Source organism: Cyprinodon tularosa, unplaced genomic scaffold, assembly GCF_016077235.1.
Source record: "Cyprinodon tularosa strain WSP-4 unplaced genomic scaffold, ASM1607723v1 ctg69, whole genome shotgun sequence".
Taxonomy (NCBI): Eukaryota; Metazoa; Chordata; class Actinopteri; order Cyprinodontiformes; family Cyprinodontidae; genus Cyprinodon; species Cyprinodon tularosa.
Genome location: NW_024039440.1, coordinates 1636073 through 1660000, shown reverse-complemented (window position 1 = coordinate 1660000; position 23928 = coordinate 1636073). Strand labels below are relative to the sequence as shown.

General features: G+C 40.1%; 1 protein-coding gene across 1 annotated transcript in view; it reads left to right on the top strand.

The window, feature by feature from the left end:
• The window catches only part of hip1 (huntingtin interacting protein 1), a 66833-nt gene extending 45221 nt beyond the window's left edge, over positions 1–21612 (top strand). The window contains exons 12-31 of the mRNA XM_038267903.1: positions 1–2; positions 2248–2320; positions 2407–2590; positions 3637–3725; positions 3819–3935; positions 4021–4122; positions 6742–6936; positions 7012–7159; positions 7261–7347; positions 7648–7755; positions 14599–14739; positions 14833–14942; positions 15051–15109; positions 17508–17601; positions 18421–18521; positions 18718–18823; positions 18931–19054; positions 19183–19244; positions 19664–19781; positions 19871–21612. The exon at positions 1–2 is cut by the window's left edge and continues 96 nt beyond it. Of these exons, the coding sequence (XP_038123831.1) occupies positions 1–2; positions 2248–2320; positions 2407–2590; positions 3637–3725; positions 3819–3935; positions 4021–4122; positions 6742–6936; positions 7012–7159; positions 7261–7347; positions 7648–7755; positions 14599–14739; positions 14833–14942; positions 15051–15109; positions 17508–17601; positions 18421–18521; positions 18718–18823; positions 18931–19054; positions 19183–19244; positions 19664–19781; positions 19871–19881 (2031 nt within the window). The 3' untranslated portion in view covers positions 19882–21612. The remainder of the gene's footprint in view (positions 3–2247; positions 2321–2406; positions 2591–3636; positions 3726–3818; positions 3936–4020; positions 4123–6741; positions 6937–7011; positions 7160–7260; positions 7348–7647; positions 7756–14598; positions 14740–14832; positions 14943–15050; positions 15110–17507; positions 17602–18420; positions 18522–18717; positions 18824–18930; positions 19055–19182; positions 19245–19663; positions 19782–19870) is intronic.
• The last annotated feature ends 2316 nt before the right edge of the window (positions 21613–23928 follow it).

Sequence of the window (23928 nt, the reverse complement as noted above, 5' to 3'; positions counted from 1 at the left end):
AAGTATGTTTCATCTGGAAGTACAACAAGGCTGTCATTCCAGAACCCACAGCCTACTGAGCTGCGCTCATATCGTTAAATCCTGTTTTGTTATCATCATAAGTTAGAAATGACATTTTAATCACCTGAAAGCATTTATAAGCCTTGAACATGTTCACATTTCTACTCCATACACAAACTATTAAGGTTTGATGTGACAGACGAACACAATGAAAAACAATATTAGAAGAAATCTTTATTGTCCTTCAAAGAAAAATAGCCTCTGTCCAGACGTGCTGATGTTAACCAAAGAATATGTTTCTGAAATAAGAAATAATGAAGCGATTAGTGTGCTTTCAGGATACAGAAAATCTTCAAATGTCTCGTAGCTTTGCTCATCCGGATTCTGAAATGTTAACCATGATAGCGTGAGCTCAATCTGATCACATGGAAAGGATTTGGAAACATCAACTTCCCAGTCAGCTTCTGACCTTTGGATCAGTCTAATTACTGGTTTGACCAAAGGTCTCTGTTCTTTAGCCTCTGGCAGGTTTCTGATCAGGACTGCCCAGCCTTTAGTTCCATGCAGCTTCCTGTTCCCTGCTGAAATAACCCCAAAGCATGATGCTGCCAGCACCGTGTTTCTCTCTTTTGAGGCTGTTTTCAGGAGGGTGTGTTGTTAGAAATCCACCACAAACTCGACTCGTTATTTTTTCCCAATTGTTACGAACCACTACCTCTCATTGTGGCTCGTTTTTCTTTCTTCTTGTTGCAATAGGATAGAGGCCCCGACAATAAACGGTATGAAGTGGGACTAGAGGAAATGGTGTACAGATAAAAAAACAAAAAAAAATAAAACTGGTACCTGACGGAGCACACTCTGTGATGGGGGCTTATCTAAAATTTCCAAACAGAGTTCCTCAACCAGCTGACATCTGCTGAGGAAGGGTGAGCCCTTGCAATCCCTTGTCCATCAGATGCTGTTTAATAGTTCTTTTTTTGTCTTTTGCATAAAATATATATAGTTTTTTTTCTTTTCCTCAAAACACCGGTTAGTGGTTTCTTCTTCATAGCCAGAGTGTAACTTTTCCGGTGCTTTTCTCTTTGCTAAAATCTTGCCGGTTTCACAAACAAATCCAACAACAAGAAAACCAACTTCATCGCGGCCAAAACCTCCAACCCTCCCATCTGGGTGGATCCATCCCGAGATTAAGGTTCTTTTTTCCTTTCCAGAGCCTTCCTGCATCGTCCTTTCAATAATTTTTTCCTAAACCCAAAGGTCGGCTGAATGACCTTTGGGTATTAACCTTCAGTTCGATGAAATGCACGGCTAATTCTCACACTAGAATATTTCTCTTACTTGCCTTTTCAGTTTAATTGTGTTCTAACTGAATTCTGAGTTTAAACTTTCCCACAACTTCTTTCCTGACCTGTCTGCTGGGTTCGCGGGTCATTGTGAAGCTGGTAATTTACTGATTCTCTCTGACGAACCTGAAGATTCATCCTTAGATTAAATTATAAACAGCAGACTCTCTTTTTTAGGCGACTGGTTCTGGAAAGACAATTTCCCCCATTTTCAAATTTTTTGTTTTATTTTCACAAATATTTAACACTTACTGTTTTTGTGTCACATAAAAGCCCAATAAAAGGGGTTTGATACTCTAAAATCTTGAATGTTTTAATATTAATTCAATTCAGTTTATTTCTATTGCGCCATTTCACAACACGTCACCTCAAGGCACTTTACAGTTCACCAGATCATACAGTCAAACTGATTCAAAGTTTTCTATCGAAGGAAAACCAGTTGATTGCATCGACTCATTGACTCAAATGCAATCCCTCACACTAAGCATGCTTGTAGCGACAGTGGAGAGGAAAGTCTCCCTTTTAACAGGAAGAAACCTCTAGCAGAACCAGGCTCAGTGTGAGCGTCCATCTGCCGAGGCCGACTGCGGTTCAAGGAGACAGAAGCAGAGATTAAAAAAAAGCAACTGTAAAAGGCGGCCCGGTCCAGGAAACACACTGCCAGGCAGTCGAGCTTCAAGCCAACTCCCATGTCAGAGGATGAAGAGAGCACTTCCAGGTTGTCACAGTCAGAGAAACAGGACTACACTGGAAAACAGGCCGATCTCGAACATGTATAAACAAAGGCGTTGATGGCAGCAGCACAGCTAAATATTTGAGTTGTGTAAGGCATGAACAGAGGGTTAATAGTTTGCAACAACCTTGAAAATGGCTTTTAATTCTTTAATCTGTGTTTGTTCTTCAGAGACCGTCTGATCGAGCAGCTGACCAGGGAGATCCAGGCCCTCAAGGAGGAGCTGGAGTCTTTTAGGCTGGAGGTAAAGATGAGAGGAATAAGAAATCCTCTTATTTCTGCTGGTCTCTGTTGTTTTTCTACCCTGAGGGCTGTCTGCTCTGTCTGCAGAGCGGCCGGCTGTGTCAGGCTCTGAGGGGGCGGGTCAACGAGCTTGAAGCGGAGCTCGCCGAGCAGAGCCACCTGAGGCTGCAGGCCGTAGGGGAGAGCGAGTTCCTGAAGGCGGAGCTGGATGACCTGCGGAGGGCCAGGGAGGACACGGAGAAAGAGCAGCGGAGCCTGACGGAGATTGAGAGTGAGGCAGCATTTTATTTATACACAGCGGCACCTTAGATAATTTCTGATGCTGCTGGTTTTATTTTGGACTGAAGAGCCAATGGCTTACCATATGCTCTCTCTGTAGATCTTTTTATTTTTGTCCTTAAAAGATTTCTTTTTGACTTTTCCAGTTCTCACTAGATGATTGGCTAAATCATATTTAACCACCGGGTCATTTTTTTGCTTATAATTCTCTCAGCTATGATAACTTTTTTTTTTTTTTTTTTTTATTTGTTTGCCTACCTAGTTTAAATATTCATTCAAACAATGAGGTCTGTAGCTCTAAAATGGAAGCCAGGCAAGGTTTTTAAATGTTATAATTTAAAAGATTGAAAGGCGGACCATGTGTCTGGATCTTACCCTGTTTATGCTCCAACTAAGAAGATGGTAGCATCATGATATGGGGAGGCTTTAATTGAGAAAGGACAAGGAAGCTGGTCAGAAAATGGCTTGAGTTCTAAAGTAATGTTTATGTTTGTTTTTTATTCTTTTGCTAATGGTTCAACAGTACAAAGAAATGTAGCTAGTATCAACAAACAGATGAACATAAAAAGGCCAACAAATAAGAATATACTAATAAAAAGGGGTTGAGGAGAAGTGAAGTTGTTTAAAGACAAAGTTTTCCTTCAATCTATGATAATTTCTTAAAACAGCCTAGTCAAAGTCCAGATGCAACCACAGTTAAAAAACAAGAAAAACTGTAGCTAAGTTTGATAACTGTTTGTCAAATGTTACATCTATTTTGAGCTTGAGATAACTTGCAGACAAGTACAAAGGTTTCAGTGTCTGCAGCCTGCAGCTGTTAATGCAGTCAAAGCAGCTCAGGAGAGAGAAATGCTGATTAAATGTCATTTTTTTGGATTGATCTTCATGTCTAAGCAGCTTATTTTCCAAAACATCTGCTGCAGCACTAAAAATGAACAAAAACAAAGAGTTTATATAATTTACCTTTTACAACAGAGACATAAAATGATGCATCAGCTACAGTCTCCAATCCTTCTTGGTCTTTTCTGCCTTTTCCAGAAAAAGCTCAGGCCAACGAGCAGCGCTACACCAAGCTGAAGGAGAAATACACTGAACTGGTTCAGAGTCACGCCGACCTGCTGAGGAAGGTGAGGAGGACGTGGCGAACCTCTTTAGATCCCCCCCTTGGGTCCTTGTTACAGTTTTTAAAGCTACATATTGGTCCTATGCTGTTTATGCAGAACGCAGAGGTGACCCGGCAGATGACTGTGGCGCGGGCAGCTCAGGATGAGGTGGAAGAGGTCCGGAGGGAGATGCAGGAGAAGGTGAAGGGAGCACAGGAGGCTGCGGACAGACAGGTAGGGATGGGAGCAACTCTCATGCTGCAAAGTCATCCAAATAAAAAAAGTTTTATATTCTTAAGCATCAACTTCTCTGGTTTAGGAGAGGGAGCAGGTCAAGCAGCTCCAAGAACTGCAGAGGGAGCTGGTTTCCACCCAGGCTGAACTGGACTCCCTGAAGACCACCATGGCCTCGTCTCAGCAGGTCAGTTCCCCGACGGATTAGAGATTAAAATTAACCAACCTGAGTCATCCGGGTTATAAACCTTCATTGAAAGAATTTGCTTCAACATTTCACATAAACTCTTCCAGACTGATGTTTGTTTGTACAAATCCTCTGTTTTCAAAGACTCATATGTGAATTATAATGAAGTTAAACAGAACAACTTCAAGTCATTGTAACTAAAATATATAACCGGGTCTATTTTTTAAAGAAAGGCAGCACTTATTGTGACTTATTTAAAAAAAAATCATAGCTAATTTATTGCTGTTTTCATACATACCCCTTCGGAAAATGTGTTTTTACTATTTAAGCCTGGATGATGATATTAAAAATGAAAGATGAGACTCTAAAAATCCTACTTACCGTATTTTCTGGACTATAGAGCGCACCTCACTATAAGTGGCTCCCACTAAATGTTTTGAAAAAAGCACGATCCGTTCTGCGCATGCGCCATCACCTCTTTGCACATACGCATCCAGATATACATCCGGGTCGTTTTCGATTTTATTTTGTTAAAAAAATCTCTAAATGACATTATTCTCCTGAAACGTAGTGAAGGTACTAAAATATAATGTGTTTAAGGTTCACAATGTTTTTCCTGATAAATTAAATGCCTTAAAATCCTTTCTGTTTTATCACTGGTCTGCCCGATCTGCTCCTACGCTACTTCCGGTGGCTAACTTTTTCGGCTTTGGATTTAAACATAGATCTAGTCTTTTTGAGCTTTTTTTCTTTCATTTCGTTTTAATCTTATGCTATATAGTGTGTAATCTAATGAAGGAAACAACTAAAATGCAGATAAACATAGTTTAATCATATTTTGCCGGACTGCCCTGAGTGTGTCCCATGATGACGTCGGAGAAGCAGTTAAATGGAGAAAATGTAAAAAGCATAAAAATTCTCTCACAGAAGTCATAAAAAAAATTTTTAAAGATGTGTATTTGCATTCTTAGGTGAGTTAAGTAAATTAAGTAAAGTAAATGGGTAGTTTTAGTACCATAATTACATTATTTATGGACACCCGGTTGTATATCTGTTCGCGCTTCCGGGTCGAATCGGGTAGTGACAAGCGGAAGGAACTTCTACTGAAAGATGAGGCTTCTTTAGCTCTTTATTTCAGCTCTGCGGGAGTTCAGCCCAATCTCCTCATTGGTTCGGCAGCTTTATTGCGGCAATGGTGCCTGCTGCTAGCCTGTTCTTGTGCTAAATCAAAATTAGCCCCTTAATTTATTTCTAACTTCCCCATCTGGCGGTTAGGAAGAATAAACACTGGAAAAAGTTCTTAAATTCAGTGTATTTATCCTTAATTTGAGTTGGTAAATGAGATAGTTTGCCAATGGATTGAGTGTTTTTACTCTTAAAATAAGATAATTAGATCATATGCACTTGGAGTAAGACAATGCAATTATGTTTTCTTATTTTAAGTGTAAATTGTCTGGTTCCTTAGGCAAAATGTATATTTTATGTCCTCAATCCAAGAACAAATGCACTTATTTAAAAAAAAAAAATTACTTATCTGGATTTAGATTTTTTTCCAGTGCAAAAAAAGCTGCACCGTCTTATACGTCGCATGGTTCAAAGCATGGGGAAAAAGTAGTGGTTAATAGCCCGGAAAATACAGTACTAAATGAAAAATACACTAGTATTACCGGTATATATTATATTCTAATATTTTGATTCCCAAATCACATAGGTTCTGACTGTAGTTTTTGGAAAGGATTACCTCATTTGATTGGATACATTTCTAAACAAAAGGTTTTCCTCATAAGTAGAGGAAAAGTGCCATTTTTATATATTATTATTTTTTTTCAGCCAGCTGACCAGACAGTGGCAGCATTACGCTTTAAACCCTTCTTAAAAATCCATATCACCATCATAAGTTACCTATCATTTCTTATTTGTAACAACTTTTTAAGAAATAATCTCTGCTTTTGAGACTAATATTTTATATTTTGAAGCTGAATGTTTCTGTAACTGTAGAATTGGTTTAAAGGAAGTGGATGTTTGTTTCAGCTATCTAGTTAAAAAGAAGCAGCAGTAGAAAACATTGATTAGAGGATGTTGTTTTTGCTAAACTGGTGTAAGAAACACTCAGTAATCCCTGTAGGTGTTTTATCAGGGTTCAGTCTCTCCTCCTGTCTCCATCTGACCCCCACAGTCTGTCTAACCCAGCCCCCGTCCTACTCTCCCTTCTCATTCTTCTTCTGATGAAAGCTCTATATTTAACTTTGCTGTTTCTTGTTCCCTTTTTTCTGTCGGACCTACTGACTCTCAGAGTGTAAGCCTTTCTCTTTTTACTATTTCTTTGTTTACAGTCATTTTAAGCTCAAAGGCTTCATTGTAAAAGATCAGATGTAGCTACAGAGACGTTGAAATGCTTGATGATCACTGGTTTCACAACCCCAGGTTTCCTTTGACATCCTTCCCTAACCTCTGTGGAGTCTCAACAACTCAAAGTTATCACTAGTGGCTAAAGATAAAAGTGTGTTTTTAGTGAAAAGTCCGACCGCATCCCTGACAGCAACATGTTATCTGTCCTGCTGTCTGAAAATCATCCCTCTGTTGCTTTTCTCCTCCATGATCTCATGCTCTTGGATGCAGTCAAGCGAAGTGCTCAGCACCCAGCTGGTCGCCCTGGAGTCCGAGAAGGCAGAGCTGGTGCAAACTTTGTCGAAGGTGGAGGCGGAGCTTGCAGTACAGGGGGAGGAGCTCCAGCGTGTCCAAAGCTCTCTGGCTACTGAAAGGGAAAGCGGGGTGAAGACGGCCGAGGCCCTGCAGAATCAGCTCAACGAGAAGGTTTGGGAATATTTCTGATGAGCTGGAAGCTTCGCTTTGATATTTGTTTGAAACGTTTACGTCCCTGAACTGCAGGAGAGCAGGGAGCAAGCGTTGGAAAGTCAGCTGGTAGCGGCTCGCTGGTCCAGTCTGCAGGGAGCGGTGGAGGAGGCAGAGAAGATCATCCAGGACTCATTAGCACAGATAGATGATCCAGCGCACATCAGCTGCACCAGCTCTGCAGGTCAGGATTGGTGCAAAGCTCCTCATGTAGCTCAGCTGCTTGTTACGTCTGCATGTAGCGTTAGTAGCCGGGCTCTCATCATCCCTGTCCTTCTGTTGTAGACTATCTTGCATCTAGATGTCGGGCCTCTTTAGAGTCTATGGACAATTTGCAGAGAGCTAGAGAAGCTTTCTTGACTGACAACACAGGTGAGAACTGCTACATGCCATTTACTGATGTCGATTTCACTTTCTAAATGTAATATTTTATGTTTAAGGCCAGGAAAAAGGAGTTGGCATTACAAAAATTCATCTTAATTGCATTCAGTTACTATTTTATGCAATATTATTACTCTTACAGGTCTTAGTGATTTTTTTCTTAGTTAAACATTTTTTTTTATCAAACAGTGTAAAAAAAAAAAAAAAAAAGTAAAAATGTAAATATCAGGGTTTTTTTTCTGTGATATTAGGAGATATAAATGTTTTGTTGCTCTGATTGGTGTGATGCAGCCGTGCTGGAGCTGGTGCATGTGGTGACCCAGTGTGGCCACCTGGTGGGCGATACCATCGTTCAGGGCAGCGCCACCTCCCACATGGTTCCTGTGGAGCAAGCAGAGGGTGAGTGTGTGTGTGATTTAGCTGCAGATGTAAGCCGCCGACGTCGTCTCCTGATGTTAATCTGTGGGTGAGGTGGATGCGAGCGTGCCCCGGCATGTCTGAGCTGCTCTCTTCACACTTTACATGAATTCATTAAGATTGAACTCTGCATGTCAGGAGTGTTTTTGGAGTAACGGATGTTTGTGAAATGAAATGTAGAAAGAATGATGAAATAAAAGGGCAGGGCAAATAAATGGTGCCAAAGTTAACTTATAGTTATAAGAATTTAATTCTTTTCCAGGTCTGGATGAATGTGGGAGGAAAGGAAAACAGACTGATTTCTGTTTTGTTTTTAAATGTTTTTTTCTTTATTCCTTATGCTATTTTTTTCTTCAGCACAGCTACTCCATAAATATCTTGTATACTTATGCATAAATAACCTTTATATTTATGCAGAGTCAAGTTTTGGATTTATTTTCGACGTCGACTTGGATCTCTGCACATTTATAAAAAGTAAAAAAAGAAAAAAGCTGTTTAAAGGTAGTAAGGAGCTAATCCGTGTTACGCTGTTTATTCAGAAGGTAAATGTAACACGGATACTCTATATGCTATAGATGGGTAACAAAGGAGGATGCTCCTCTAACTGTAGGTCTATATGCTATAGATGGGTAACAAAGGAGGAAGCTCCGCTAACTGTAGGTCTATATGCTATAGATGGGTAACAAAGGAGGATGCTCCTCTAACTGTAGGTCTATATGCTATAGATGGGTAACAAAGGAGGAAGCTCCGCTAACTGTAGGTCTATATGCTATAGATGGGTAACGAAGGAGGAAGCTCCGCTAACTGTAGGTCTATATGCTATAGATGGGTAACAAAGGAGGATGCTCCGCTAACTGTAGGTCTATATGCTATAGATGGGTAACGAAGGAGGAAGCTCCGCTAACTGTAGGTCTATATGCTATAGATGGGTAACAAAGGAGGAAGCTCCGCTAACTGTAGGTCTATATGCTATAGATGGGTAACGAAGGAGGAAGCTCCGCTAACTGTAGGTCTATATGCTATAGATGGTTAACGAAGGAGGAAGCTCCGCTAACTGTAGGTCTATATGCTATAGATGGGTAACGAAGGAGGAAGCTCCGCTAACTGTAGGTCTATATGCTATAGATGGGTAACAAAGGAGGATGCTCCGCTAACTGTAGGTCTATATGCTATAGATGGGTAACGAAGGAGGAAGCTCCGCTAACTGTAGGTCTATATGCTATAGATGGGTAACGAAGGAGGAAGCTCCGCTAACTGTAGGTCTATATGCTATAGATGGTTAACGAAGGAGGAAGCTCTGCTAACTGTAGGTCTATATGCTATAGATGGTTAACGAAGGAGGAAGCTCTGCTAACTGTAGGTCTATATGCTATAGATGGGTAACAAAGGAGGAAGCTCCGCTAACTGTAGGTCTATATGCTATAGATGGGTAACGAAGGAGGATGCTCCGCTAACTGTAGGTCTATATGCTATAGATGGTTAACGAAGGAGGAAGCTCCGCTAACTGTAGGTCTATATGCTATAGATGGGTAACGAAGGAGGAAGCTCCGCTAACTGTAGGTCTATATGCTATAGATGGGTAACAAAGGAGGAAGCTCCGCTAACTGTAGGTCTATATGCTATAGATGGGTAACAAAGGAGGATGCTCCTCTAACTGTAGGTCTATATGCTATAGATGGGTAACAAAGGAGGAAGCTCCGCTAACTGTAGGTCTATATGCTATAGATGGGTAACAAAGGAGGATGCTCCTCTAACTGTAGGTCTATATGCTATAGATGGGTAACAAAGGAGGAAGCTCCGCTAACTGTAGGTCTATATGCTATAGATGGGTAACGAAGGAGGAAGCTCCGCTAACTGTAGGTCTATATGCTATAGATGGGTAACAAAGGAGGATGCTCCGCTAACTGTAGGTCTATATGCTATAGATGGGTAACGAAGGAGGAAGCTCCGCTAACTGTAGGTCTATATGCTATAGATGGGTAACAAAGGAGGAAGCTCCGCTAACTGTAGGTCTATATGCTATAGATGGGTAACGAAGGAGGAAGCTCCGCTAACTGTAGGTCTATATGCTATAGATGGTTAACGAAGGAGGAAGCTCCGCTAACTGTAGGTCTATATGCTATAGATGGGTAACGAAGGAGGAAGCTCCGCTAACTGTAGGTCTATATGCTATAGATGGGTAACAAAGGAGGAAGCTCCGCTAACTGTAGGTCTATATGCTATAGATGGGTAACAAAGGAGGAAGCTCCGCTAACTGTAGGTCTATATGCTATAGATGGTTAACGAAGGAGGAAGCTCCGCTAACTGTAGGTCTATATGCTATAGATGGGTAACAAAGGAGGAAGCTCCGCTAACTGTAGGTCTATATGCTATAGATGGGTAACGAAGGAGGAAGCTCCGCTAACTGTAGGTCTATATGCTATAGATGGGTAACAAAGGAGGATGCTCCGCTAACTGTAGGTCTATATGCTATAGATGGGTAACGAAGGAGGAAGCTCCGCTAACTGTAGGTCTATATGCTATAGATGGGTAACGAAGGAGGAAGCTCCGCTAACTGTAGGTCTATATGCTATAGATGGTTAACGAAGGAGGAAGCTCTGCTAACTGTAGGTCTATATGCTATAGATGGTTAACGAAGGAGGAAGCTCTGCTAACTGTAGGTCTATATGCTATAGATGGGTAACAAAGGAGGAAGCTCCGCTAACTGTAGGTCTATATGCTATAGATGGGTAACGAAGGAGGATGCTCCGCTAACTGTAGGTCTATATGCTATAGATGGGTAACGAAGGAGGAAGCTCCGCTAACTGTAGGTCTATATGCTATAGATGGGTAACGAAGGAGGATGCTCTGCTAACTGTAGGTCTATATGCTATAGATGGGTAACGAAGGAGGAAGCTCCGCTAACTGTAGGTCTATATGCTATAGATGGGTAACAAAGGAGGATGCTCCGCTAACTGTAGGTCTATATGCTATAGATGGGTAACAAAGGAGGAAGCTCCGCTAACTGTAGGTCTATATGCTATAGATGGGTAACGAAGGAGGATGCTCCGCTAACTGTAGGTCTATATGCTATAGATGGTTAACGAAGGAGGAAGCTCTGCTAACTGTAGGTCTATATGCTATAGATGGGTAACGAAGGAGGAAGCTCCGCTAACTGTAGGTCTATATGCTATAGATGGGTAACGAAGGAGGAAGCTCTGCTAACTGTAGGTCTATATGCTATAGATGGGTAACAAAGGAGGATGCTCCGCTAACTGTAGGTCTATATGCTATAGATGGGTAACGAAGGAGGATGCTCTGCTAACTGTAGGTCTATATGCTATAGATGGGTAACGAAGGAGGATGCTCCGCTAACTGTAGGTCTATATGCTATAGATGGGTAACGAAGGAGGAAGCTCCGCTAACTGTAGGTCTATATGCTATAGATGGGTAACGAAGGAGGATGCTCTGCTAACTGTAGGTCTATATGCTATAGATGGGTAACGAAGGAGGAAGCTCTGCTAACTGTAGGTCTATATGCTATAGATGGGTAACGAAGGAGGAAGCTCCGCTAACTGTAGGTCTATATGCTATAGATGGGTAACGAAGGAGGATGCTCTGCTAACTGTAGGTCTATATGCTATAGATGGGTAACGAAGGAGGAAGCTCCGCTAACTGTAGGTCTATATGCTATAGATGGGTAACAAAGGAGGATGCTCCGCTAACTGTAGGTCTATATGCTATAGATGGGTAACGAAGGAGGAAGCTCCGCTAACTGTAGGTCTATATGCTATAGATGGGTAACGAAGGAGGATGCTCCGCTAACTGTAGGTCTATATGCTATAGATGGGTAACGAAGGAGGAAGCTCTGCTAACTGTAGGTCTATACCTGATTACTTTTGTCTGTTTGGTTCAAGGGCAGAATAAAGGCTCCAAAACAAATCTTCTTTCATTAAAATAGATTTTTTTATTGCGCTTTGATGTATGAGAAATTATTTTTTAATCTATTATTGAAATAAACCTCAGAGAAAGCATTTAGAATGATTATGTTTTAAACTTTTTTTTTTTTACATTTGTTAATCAAAATGCCTTTCCACAGATTCAGCTGGTAGTGAGAAAAGGCCTTCAGGCGAAACAACTAATGCTGTAACCCAGTAATGGCTTTTTCCTCTCTTTAGACGTCAAGTCCAAACATGCCTGAATATAATGACTCTGTGGCCAGCAGCCATGATTTCACCCTAAAAACAAATACTGGGATCTGGAGTTAGCAGCCAGCAGACTGGGATCAAACACAGATAGTCGTCCTCCAGCTTATAGAAGCTTAATTCCAAGTAAAATACAAAACTTTCTTTCTTTTAAAAAGTAAGCTGCCTTTTCCTCTTTTTTTTTTTTTTCTCAGTTTCTAGAGTTTTCCATGGTTGTCTCTGGTTCAGGAGTAGCTTTAGAAGGCCACAGTCATAGCCCATGTTATGAAGTCAGAAATGGGTCAAAAATGCACACATGTAATAAATACTCATACAAGCAGTTTTATTTAAAAAATAAATCTATATAGGGGGTGCTTTGGTGGTGCAGTGGTTGGCGCACACGTCCCATCTGTAAAGGCCTTGATCCTCGGTGCGGGCGATCCGGGTTCGGGCGCAGCCTGTGGTCCTTTCCCGCGTGTCTCTTCCCTTCTTTCACGCCTCCTTTTCTGTCAGCTGTTCGTAAAGACGAGCCACTAGTGCTGTAAAAACTAAAAAAATAATCCATGTAAACCTCCTCTCCACACTTGTTTTGTACGTTCTATATTTCGTTTCAACACCATGACCTCCTGGTATATCAGAAGCATGAGTCCATGCTAACTCTGCAGATTCTCTCCTACCTACGAGTGGACCTCTTTTTTTTTTTTTTTTTTTTCTACTCTCAAGTCACCTTCTGTTGTTTTGAGGGAGGAACCCACCTGACAAGGTAAACTGCCTGTGATTGGCTACTGTTCAGGAAATCCCTCCTGTGCTGTTTTCTTTCTGGTGTGGCTAATAACAGCAAATCATCTTTAGACTAAGAGCTTTTCCCTTTGGTATTTTTTTTTTTTTGTATAGTGTCCTGTCTGGCAATGTGGCAATAAGAATAATTGTCTTGATGCCAAAGAGAGCCGAACAGATTTTACTTTCACAAGTGGAGCAGTAGGGCTATCGCCATAGTGTTCCGCTTCATTTATGCATATAAATAGCTTTATTATAATTATGCAGGGAGTTTTACAGATTGATAGGACACTGCAATTTAGGTAGAACAGGAAAGGAAAAACAGAAAAAAGAAGAAAAGATGAAAGAAAGAGAAGGAGATAATGATAAAACATTTTCAGTCTGCTTCATCACCTGCAAAGAGATGTAAAAAGAACAGCACAACCAACAGACATGGAACGAGACATACAATAAAGTAACACCTGTATACTATCGCTGAAGTATAAGTAGTATTATTTAATCTGACATGTATACTATGTTACCTGAAGATAAGAATATGGACTTTCTGTATGGAAGTAAATCGTAAATTAAGTAAACTAAATAGTTTAGTTTAACAGCCATTAATGTGTTCTGAAAACAGAAATATGCTGCAAAATGTTAAACGCTACATTTAGAACTTCATATGAGCTAAGCTAACTGTTTGTATTAAGGAAAATGAGGCTTGAATGAACTGTTCATAGCTGAACGTAGACGTTTTTATCTCTAATCAGTTTGCAGCTGTTGTTGAGCAGTTTTCCTTTTTGTCTTTTTATCATTGTGTTTAGGGCTGAAACAATCAGATTAATCATGTTAATGGATTATTGAAATAATCGTCAACTAATTTAGTAATTTATTCATCGTTAACTGGAGACTAGAGATTCAAAAACATGCTTTTAGATGACGGAGCAACCCACTTAGAGCAGTAGTTATATCAAAATTGTAAAAAAAATATCTAAACATTTTGCATTTAAGATACAAACATCTATATATATTTCCGTCTGTCACTATGCTCTATCCAGAAGTTTTAGTTTATCCTGATTTAATTTCATTAAATATTCTTTAAGGAACCTTTGTCTATCCAATTATTAATTGATTCATCGGGAAAAAAATAGTCGACGGGTTAATTGATTTGCAGAATAATCGTAAGTTAATAATCGTGTTTTTTCTCCCACACTGTTTATATTTGATCGCTGCTGCACTTTATGGATTGGAAATGTTAATTTACTGTCTGGAAAGCTCTACTAAACAAAAATTTCATTTTGTACACTCTATGTACACAAAATGACAATAAAAGTTGTCAAAGTCTAAGTTAGTTTCAGCCCTTATTTTGTTTATAAACATGACAGAGATGGCTGCTGGTTATGAACGCTTCACATTCATCTGCAGGCTTCTGTTCCCATTACTTATGCATCATCATTTATCATATTTTTACCAGTAACTCAATTTTCCAATAATACCATTGACACCTCTTCTTCTTAAGCAATGTGGAATTTCTTTCTTATTGGGGAAGAATTTTCTATTATCTGTAAAGTTGTCAGGTTTTCTTAGTGTGTCAGACATAAGGAGAGCCATTACATAACATGTCTTTGTTTAAAATACTTTTTATGGCTCTTACGATACAATTCTCTTAAGTTATTACTTTGTTTTTCATTGGTTGTAAGCCTTAGGACTCTAAATTTAGAGAAAAAAAACTTCATAATATCAATCCTCAGAAACTGTTGCCCTCACATATATGAGGGTGACTAGATAAACCAGCCCCTGTTTCCAATTAAACTCCCTGAAACTAGCATACCGCCATCTTAAGCTAGTGGGTGTTTTCCATTGGATTCTTTGAAACATTGACCCTTGCATCCTGTTCTTGTTGCAGCACTGTCAGAGAGCGTGAAGACGTGCGGATCGGAAGCTCTGGCTCTGCTGGGACAGATGAAGCAGCAGGACAGCCTTGCTGCTGCCGACGGCAACAAGCTGCGGACGGCGCTGGAGGACATCCTGACCACAGCGGAGGTGGGCGGAAATATGATTTATCGACAGGTGTTGTGTTTAATCTGCTCAGCGAGGCACTGTTCTAAAAAAGAAAGGCCTCCTCTCTTTGTTGTTCCAGAAACTGCGCCGAGGGGTTTGGAGCTGCAGCAGGGGGAGCTGGGAGATCTGGTGGAGCAGGAAATGGCTGCCACTTCCGCCGCTGTGGAGTCCGCGGCTGCCAGGATAGAGGTGACTATTTCTGCCTCTTTACTACAAGTGCATCCTTCCCCTAGAATCTACAGGCAGCAGTAGGTCCTCATAGATGTCTTTGTTTTTTCTCTCCCATGTGCCTTAAAGGAAATGCTGAACAAGTCCCGAGCAGTTGATACAGGAATCAAGATGGAGGTCAACGAGAGGTAAATCTCAGATCAGAGCAAAGTTGATGAACCAGCCGGGAGTCGATGTTTCTTTGCAAAGTCCATTCTGTAACCTTTAGGCCCAAAGACTGAATATATTCAGAACTATTTGGGAATTGAAGTTACTCATCAGGGCCTTTGGAGTGAAGCATCTTAAGTCTCATTTTCATTATGACTTTACTGTATGAATCATGGGTAGTTTAGACATGCAGCAGGCTGCATGATCCTTGTTTAGTAAACTGCTTCAATAAACCCTGACAGTGCATCACTGTTTAAATCGGTGCATTAGAACTTGAATGGATAGAAAATGGATCAGTGACCTAAAATCAGTTTGGTTTAGGTGTTAAAAAAGGCCACAAAGGAAATTAAATAAAAAGCCCTGCCAAACTGTTGAATATGAGAACACATGTATCTGATTAAGCTAAAGGAGACCAGCAAGCTTTTAAACTAGATAAAGAAATAAATGAAGGAAAGCTTAAAGCATGCTGTCATTTCTCTCATTAGGAACTGCATGAACACGAGAAAGCAAAGCTCTAATTAATTACCCCCAAAACCAAAGGAACATACTAGTTTGTTACAATGCTTTTAAAATATGGTTGCATGGTTTTCAAAGGTTATGCTTTATTCGCGTTAGTGCTTAAGGCACTTATGCTGTGTTCACACCGAACGCAGCAGGAGCAGCGAGTTTATGTGCAAAGTCAACAGTTGGCCCGCATTAAGGCGCAGCAAAATGTCCCATGGTGCGTTTTGAGCAGCTGAAGCAGCGCGTCGGGAGCGTTCAAGCATCTGACGCACCGCAAGCGCGTTGCTGCTCGAGATGGAAAATTTTAACTTTTGCTGCACCTCATCAGCCAATCAGAGAAGCTGATCTGGGAGCTGGCAGGGAGACAGACACAGTACTGATGATACAGAGCGCTATGATCACTCCTCTGAAACTGTTTATTGACGCCTAAATTAACTTAAAATGTCGAAACTTGCAAGCAAAACATGTTCGCTTTTAGTATCCTGGTGCCAGCAATTTGGATTACTTACATGAAAACCACCATCCAGCCGCCGCGGCAAACCGCGAGGAGGCGACCGGGCCATAGGCTGCTGTTGAATGGGATTCCTACTGACAGCGCATCGCCGCTATGTGGGGGTCTGAGCGGCTCCGACAGAGAAATAATATTGGAAGGCAGGATGGTAATCTGGATGAGCTGACTGGACTGATTAAGTTTTTAGGTGGATTTCCCACTTAAAAAAAACATATTAAAACTACTTTATTCCCACTAGTCATAGCTACAAGGCAAAGAAAGGATAAAGTAGCTCCGCTCAACGTACATCAGACCCACTTTTTGACAGCGCAGCCAGAGCAGCAAAGCTGCTTGGGCCGAGCGTCAGAGCTAAACTGGTACAAGCAGCAAAAAGGAAGCAGCAGACGCCTTTTTGCTGCTTGTGCTGCGTCCGGTGTGAATGCAGCTTTAGAATCTATGCTGTTATTTTAGAGTGCCAGTAAGTTATTTTAGAGTCCCATCTGTTTTAATGTCTGTATAAATCCAGGTCTCCTGTGAAACAGGAAGAAAGAAAATAAATAAAACTAAGAAGTTTAAAGCTAGGTTATGTTTTAGCAAATATACTAAGTCATGGACCAGAAAGGAATACATTAACCACAGAAGAAGACAACAGAACAGTTGTTCCTCTGGAGGAGATGCAGAGATCCACAGCTCCGCTTTAAATCTGGGACCAGTGTCCGTTACAGAGGGAGTGGGTCTAAGAGGTTTGCCACAGTCCATGTAGGGGCACAGTTATCTTTAGAAGATTGTTCCAGTCAGACGTGACTGAAACTGATCTTTAAGCTCACATCGAATATGTTTTTCTTCAGCTGGGCCAGAGTCCAGGAGAAGATGGATGAAGCTAAATACATGGGAACCCTGGGGGAAAACTAATAGAGGCTGGACAATGAATAGTGTTTTTGCAACTGTGCATTAGAGGATGGCAATTAGTTTCTTCTGTGGTCTGTGGCTTCCAGAGCATTGCAGAGTGTTTGCACCTCTGTGAGCTGATTATTACACCATAAAACATGCAGTGGAGCCCACTTGTTTTGCTTCCTGTAGAGAAGTCTGTCTATTGCTAAACAGGAGGCCTTTAGATATGTACCAAAAAAAAAATTAGGAAAGTCAGTACTAGATCCTGTTCAGTTTTAAGGAGTATTTAGAAATGAGACATGGGGTAAGTGATGCATCAGTTGTGCTTTAGCAACAAGGATTGCTTCTTTTTGCTGTTTTTCTTACTTTAAAACAAGTCATCATCTCTTCTGCACCCCCACCCAGGAATTTTAACTGGCTATAAATGCAGAGAAACCAATATTAGCTGCAGAGTTGCAGCAAGTTCATGGTGTGTTCTCTGTCGCCCTCTGCAGGATCCTGGCTTCCTGCACAGAGCTGATGCAGGCCATCAAGGCACTGGTTCTGTCCTCTAAAGATCTGCAAAGGGATATCGTGGAGAGTGGAAGGGTGGGTTATTCATAGTTTTATCCTTTTCCAAGCATGTTTTTTTTTTTTTTGAAAATGGGAAAAAAATCAAGTATGGAAATGTTTTTGTTCTACTGAGAAGGGATCTGCATTTCTGAACAGGCAAAATGCGTTCTATATGGATTTGTATATTAATGACCTTAAAAATATTGATTCGATCAGACCTTAGGTTTTGATCCAACTTTTCACTATGTCGCTAAGAGAACCGCTTATTGTAAAATCCAAAAAAGGACCACCCAGCTTGGATTGTAAACTGGACATGCGGGTCTGAATGTAGTTTAAGAAAATTTCTGTTTGTTAAAGAAACAACTTAACCTACATGTGAGGTAAAGAGAGGTATTGACAGGGACGTTGAATTTTAATTCTTGGGAAAACAAACAAATTTAAAATAATTAAACTTTTTTAAGCTTACATTGTTTTTGTTAAATATGTAATTTACTTCAGTTTTTTTTTTTATTCAACTGTCACAAAAACTCTAATGACCCTGAAACAGATTCGGGAGCTGCTACCTTAAATTATGAAATGCACGTCATCAAATGGAGCTGTGTGGTATAGCCAATAAACTAAATCTATATTTTCTTATGAAATGTACAGTTTTATGAAATTGTTGAAAACCCTGATAATAGTTTGGCAAAGTTGAGTTTTGGATCAAATATTAAATGCAAGCAAAAGGTAAAATCTCATAGTTTAGACTCTTATTATATTAAATTCCTCAATGGCTTATTTTGATTTAATTGAAGCAATATAGCCCCTTTGCCTATGAGTTAACTTAAAAGCTGCATTTGCTTCTGTGTCCACCAGGGGGCATCCTCCATGAAGGAATTTTATGCTAAGAATTCCCGCTGGACTGAGGGCCTGATCTCTGCCTCCAAGGCGGTTGGATGGGGCGCTACAGTCATGGTGTAAGTATGAAAAGGCTTCTGTCTGTTCTGACTGGAGTGGGAGTGGGTAGTGTGGGCTGTTTTGTGACCAAAACGTGCAGATCACCATATAATGTACAATGAAACACTTTCTTTTTCTAACCAAAGTGGTTTTAAAGTGTAATCGGGTTCGTCTAGAGCAAATTTTTCACACTTTTTTTTTTTTTCTGGCTTCCAGTGATGCTGCCGACATGGTGGTTCAGGGAAAAGGAAAGTTTGAAGAGCTGATGGTGTGTTCACATGAAATAGCAGCCAGCACTGCACAGCTAGTGGCTGCTTCCAAGGTAAATAATCAACCCCTATCACCCATGTTATTTTTTTCTCTGATCCATTAGGATTGTTTCCATCTTTATATGCTAGATGTTTTTTTTATTATGTACCTTTCTTTTAGGTAAAAGCAGATAAAGACAGCTCCAACCTGCAGCGCCTGCAGCAGGCGTCCCGCGGGGTCACCCAGGCAACCGCCGCTGTCGTGGCCTCCACAAAGTCTGGGAAATCCCAGATCGAAGAAACAGGTGAGTGTGGCGTCCTCGTAAAGATGCCGTGGTGAACTCGCATGTTTTCACTTCTCGAGCCATTTTGTAAAGGAATGTCACACGGTGGTGGGAAAATGTCTAGCTTTAATTTGTTTCTGTTTGACCAGAAACGATGGACTTCTCCAGCATGACTCTGACCCAGATCAAGAGGCAGGAGATGGATGCTCAGGTAACCTGCAGAAAGGCCATGATTCAGCAGGAATCCTGGCGTTCCTCAGTGTTGCTTAATTTTCATTTCATTAATTTATTTAAATGTATTCAGACATTGTAAACATTAAGAAAAAAACTAAGCAAAGCTAAAGTTTACGCAGAAATGTAAGACGCAAACGCTTAAGTAACAGAATTATTGCAGTTCCCTGTCTTATATTTATTAATTGATGTTTTGATACAGATATTAAAGCAAAAAAGGAGTTAGAAGCACTCTATCTAGTTCTTATATTTTGTCAAAAGCCCTTTATATTTACTCTAATTATTTAATAATCAAATATATTTATCCTAACATTCTAAAAGGAGAAAATCTGTAAGAAACAAAAAGTTTTTCATAGGGCTGATGTTGTTAAAAAAATAAACCAAACTGTTTTTATTCAGGTTATGGTTCTGGAGCTGGAGACCCGTCTGCAGAAGGAGCGGAAGCGTCTTGGGGAGCTGAGGAAGAAGCATTACGAGCTCGCTGGTGTAGCAGAGGGCTGGGGCGAGGAAGGGGAAGGTGAGGATGTCTCCTATAAAGCTCTCATGCGGAACCACATTCCAGTAAAGATTCCTTAACATAACGTGTCTCCTCTTCCTCCTGTACAGGCACGGGATGAAACCCTCGTCTTCCTCCTCTCATAGACCTGATTTCCTCCGCCTCCGTTTATTTATAGACATCATTCTCCGTCTTTTCCTCCCATCCGTTCACATTTATCTGCTTGTTTATATCCAAGCCGAAGAAAAGGTGCTTCTTTTTTTGAAATCCCCGCTCCTCACACGCCTGCCCTCCGTCTGTGGATGTGCCGTTCCATCCAGACAGAATCCGCCGCAGCGACCCAAGTTTTCCGTCTCCCCGTTTTATTGACCGCGGGGAGTCACAGAGGATGTAATACGAGCACAAGGTGGGAGTGGATCAGCGGCTGCTCCTCCTCCTCAGCTGCTGCGTCTCCTCTCTGTTCATCAGTGTCTGATTCAGATAGAGGAGCCGCGCGGCTCCGTTCCAGTCTCTTCCTATTCTGTTCTCACTGTGAGTTAATCACCTTTTTAAGTCCGTACGGCCTCCACGCCGGAGGCCTGCCCTCGGACTTTCTGCCTTTCACGTCCTCGCCATTGTAACGACCGTGACTGTTAACCTAAAAAGAAAAAAAAAAAAAACACCCTCCACTAAATTTTCTTGTCCTTTTACCAGATGAAAGCAGTCAGCATTATGAAGGGTTGCTTGGTCTGAAGTGGTTGCCGCAAAAAAACACTAACAACACAATCGTTTGTACTTTTTTTTTCTTTCCTTTTTACGATTTATTTATAAAACAGAGCGATGAGAAGTTTGATATCTTATTATCATCTCAACACATCGGTTCTAAGCCTGTCTGCAGGAATTTTCCTGATCGCTCAGAGGAATTAAAGAAGCGAGCCTCTGTTTTAAATGTTTTATTACCGTCTCAGAAGTACATGCACAAAAGTTCATCCCATGACCATTCAGGACCCGATTCCAGTGGATTCAGACTCGCTAAGACCACCATGCTGTGTGCTAAAACTGCAAGCAATCTGCTTCAAAGAACTGTTTTCTTTTTCTTTCTGTTGCCTCCCTCCATCTAAAGATTCGATGGACCTGAAAGCCTCACGCCTCCCAATCATTTCCTGATGAAGTGACTCTAAACTGGCTGGACTCTCTAAGATGAGCAGGCTTTTCTGTTTTACCGTCTTGTTTAAGCAAACACCTTCTTACCTTCTGTGTGTTCACACTGCTGACGATTCTGTGTCTTAACGCTCAGCCTCACCTGGTTTTGATGCTGTTTTTTGTTTTGTTTTTTTTAAAACAAATGCTGCTGGGTTAGATTTAGCTCTTTTTTTCATATAGAGATAATGGTGAGGTTGTTATACAGACTTCTGTTCCCATCTGCTGCTCCAAACAGGTTAAAGCGAGCATCATTCACTGTACTGTTAGTTTCTAAGTTGTATTTAATCACAACTTTAGCTCAGCTGTTAGCTGACTCTAATTTAAAACACAGCTTAGTCCATATAAAGAGGAAGAAATCTCATTACAGCGGCGTCTCAAGTGTCTTGAAAGGTAAAGTGCACACAACTTTTATCCCTTTATTTCTTTGCTCAGAAGCTTTTCGTGAATCTATTTTATTTGATTCCTTTGGTTCCTTCATCTTCCAGGTTTGTGTCTGTAGTTCCAGCAGCTCAGCCAGCCTTTTTCAAACTGCCTCATACTGTAGTCAGAGACAGATATTCACATAGCAACGTGGAAATATGTCTTTGTATGATATTCTACTAAACCAATGTTGGTGGGTGTGTTTTTATTTTTCCAATTTTTGAAATAAATACTTTGATTCATTAATACAGAACGACGAGGGAATGTGGTTTCTGCTCGCATATCATTCATTGTTTTCTCTCCCACATTAAATAAAAAAAAGTGCTTTTTTTGTTGTAGAAGCTAAAAGCTAATTAATGAATAGTTGGGTTTCCATTACTAATCTCCACAGAATGTATCCATATTTTTATAATGTTGAAAGAAAACAAAAACAATGTCACATTTGCAGTGTTTCCATTAAATAAGAAATACAGTTAAAATCAGACGTAAAGAACTTGGTTCTTGCAATAACCCATTAAAAAATATGCTGCTGCATCATTTTCCCACTTTATCCTTTTGATTGATAAATCAGTTATAATATGGGTGATAATTCACAAAAAACTTTAGTTTTTGACAACCTCATTCCTCAAACTGAAATGTTTAAAAATAAAAACTGAGTTTGTGCTACTTCAGCTTAAGGTGGGGAGATCTGGAGAGAATATGCAGTCAGTATCTTAGCTGCAGTAGGGGACAGTCCAGGCAACTTTAATCTGGACTGTATTAATGTATTATTTGATATATTAAATAATTTGTGATTCTACCTTATGTCAAAAATCAAAGGATTTAAATATGATATTGAAAAAAATTTTCAGAAAAGGATTTCTTATGCATGAGTTTGTATATTTTCTATTTGGGTCTTTACGATACCAGAATTTTCCACCAATTTTATGTTTGTTTGATTAAATATTTCCTTTAAAATTAGTTAAGATATGATCAGTTACTCAATATTCTGCTAGGTTTTTTACCAAATAGTTTTTTATACTTTTTTTCTACATATTTAGATTTAAGACCTCTGAACATGTGCATATCTCATCTGGTACGCTGCGTTTCTCCCCATAGACCAACCACGGTGGTCACCCGGTCCTGCTCTGCATCCCATGTATATTTTACCCAAAACCATGTAGCTTATTTAATTCATATAATTAAAACCCAGTTTTTGTTTTTGCAAATAATCCTTAAAGGAATCACCTGAAAATATATAGTATGAACGTCTTTTTTTTTTTTTTTTAACTAAATGAAGATTACAGCATATTTAAAATGGCAGTTGGGTTAATGACAACTAAAATTTCAACTGGGAAGACTGGAGCTAATTTCCACCTGAAGATATACAATAAATTAAACCAAGAATCTCCAGTTATCAACTTTTAAAGCAGAGCTTTGGTACAAATGCAAAGGTAACTCTTCAACATATTTGTTTCCAGTTAAAGCGATATTGCAGGTTTTTCTGCGCCTGATTTATTTATGATAAAATACAGTCAATTTTAAATTGTCCTGCAGTATATCTGCGTCTCACCAGTGGGTCCTCACCACCACATTAAGAGACCTCTGCTGTATATATATATATAAATATATATATATATATATATATATTGTGATTGCACACTAGTCATTGCACAAGTTATTGTGTTTATAGTGCCGCATTGTAGAGTCTGGTGGCAGCAGGGATGAATGACCTGCGGTAGCTCTCTCTCCTTTTTACAAACAGGGTTTAAAACTCTTTCACTAAAGGAGCTGCTCAGCTCCTCTACAGTCTGGTGCAGAGTGTGGAAGGTGTCGTCCATGATGGATGTAAGCTAGGAAACAAAATAAACCAAACAAAAAAAATAAATAAATCCTCCCCAGACCTAAGCGGTCGTTGTCATTAGAGGCAGATGATTCACTATAAAATGTGTGCATCTATGTGACTTTTGATACCCAAACCGACCAACTGATGATAATAGGAGTGATGAAGGTGTGTTCCAGCATCTACCATTTCACTGATGGCGAAATTAAACTGCAATAGTCACTTTTGATTTATACAAATGCAAAAATGGTTTATTTTAGGGTGAGTTTTGCTTTTGCACTCCTTGCTTTTTACTCTAGCTTAATGTAGTTTTTGTGATTTAGATTGAAGCCGATTATTTTTGAAAAACAGAAAACTGTGTTTTGCAAATTAACACTAAATTTTGTTTCCAACTCCAAAAATGTGACAAAGGTCTACAGGGATTTTTGCTTATAGCTTACTATACCCCATATACCGGTAGTAATGGCTAACTGAAAGAAGAGACTCTTTTCATAAGAAAAAAGGAAAAATGCAGCAAAACTATCAAGGAAATGTTGGAAGGGTTTAAAAAAACAATTAAAAAATGATTCAAATCAACATAAGCCGATAATGGAACATTCTGGGAGGGAAATATGAGGAATGAGGATGTCATTTACGATGTTATAAGTTTTACATGTCTTGCACTTATGTATTAACCAGTTATGACGAGAAGAGATGTTTTACCAGGTAATATTTGGAGCACTTTGTTGGAAATAACTTTTTGTT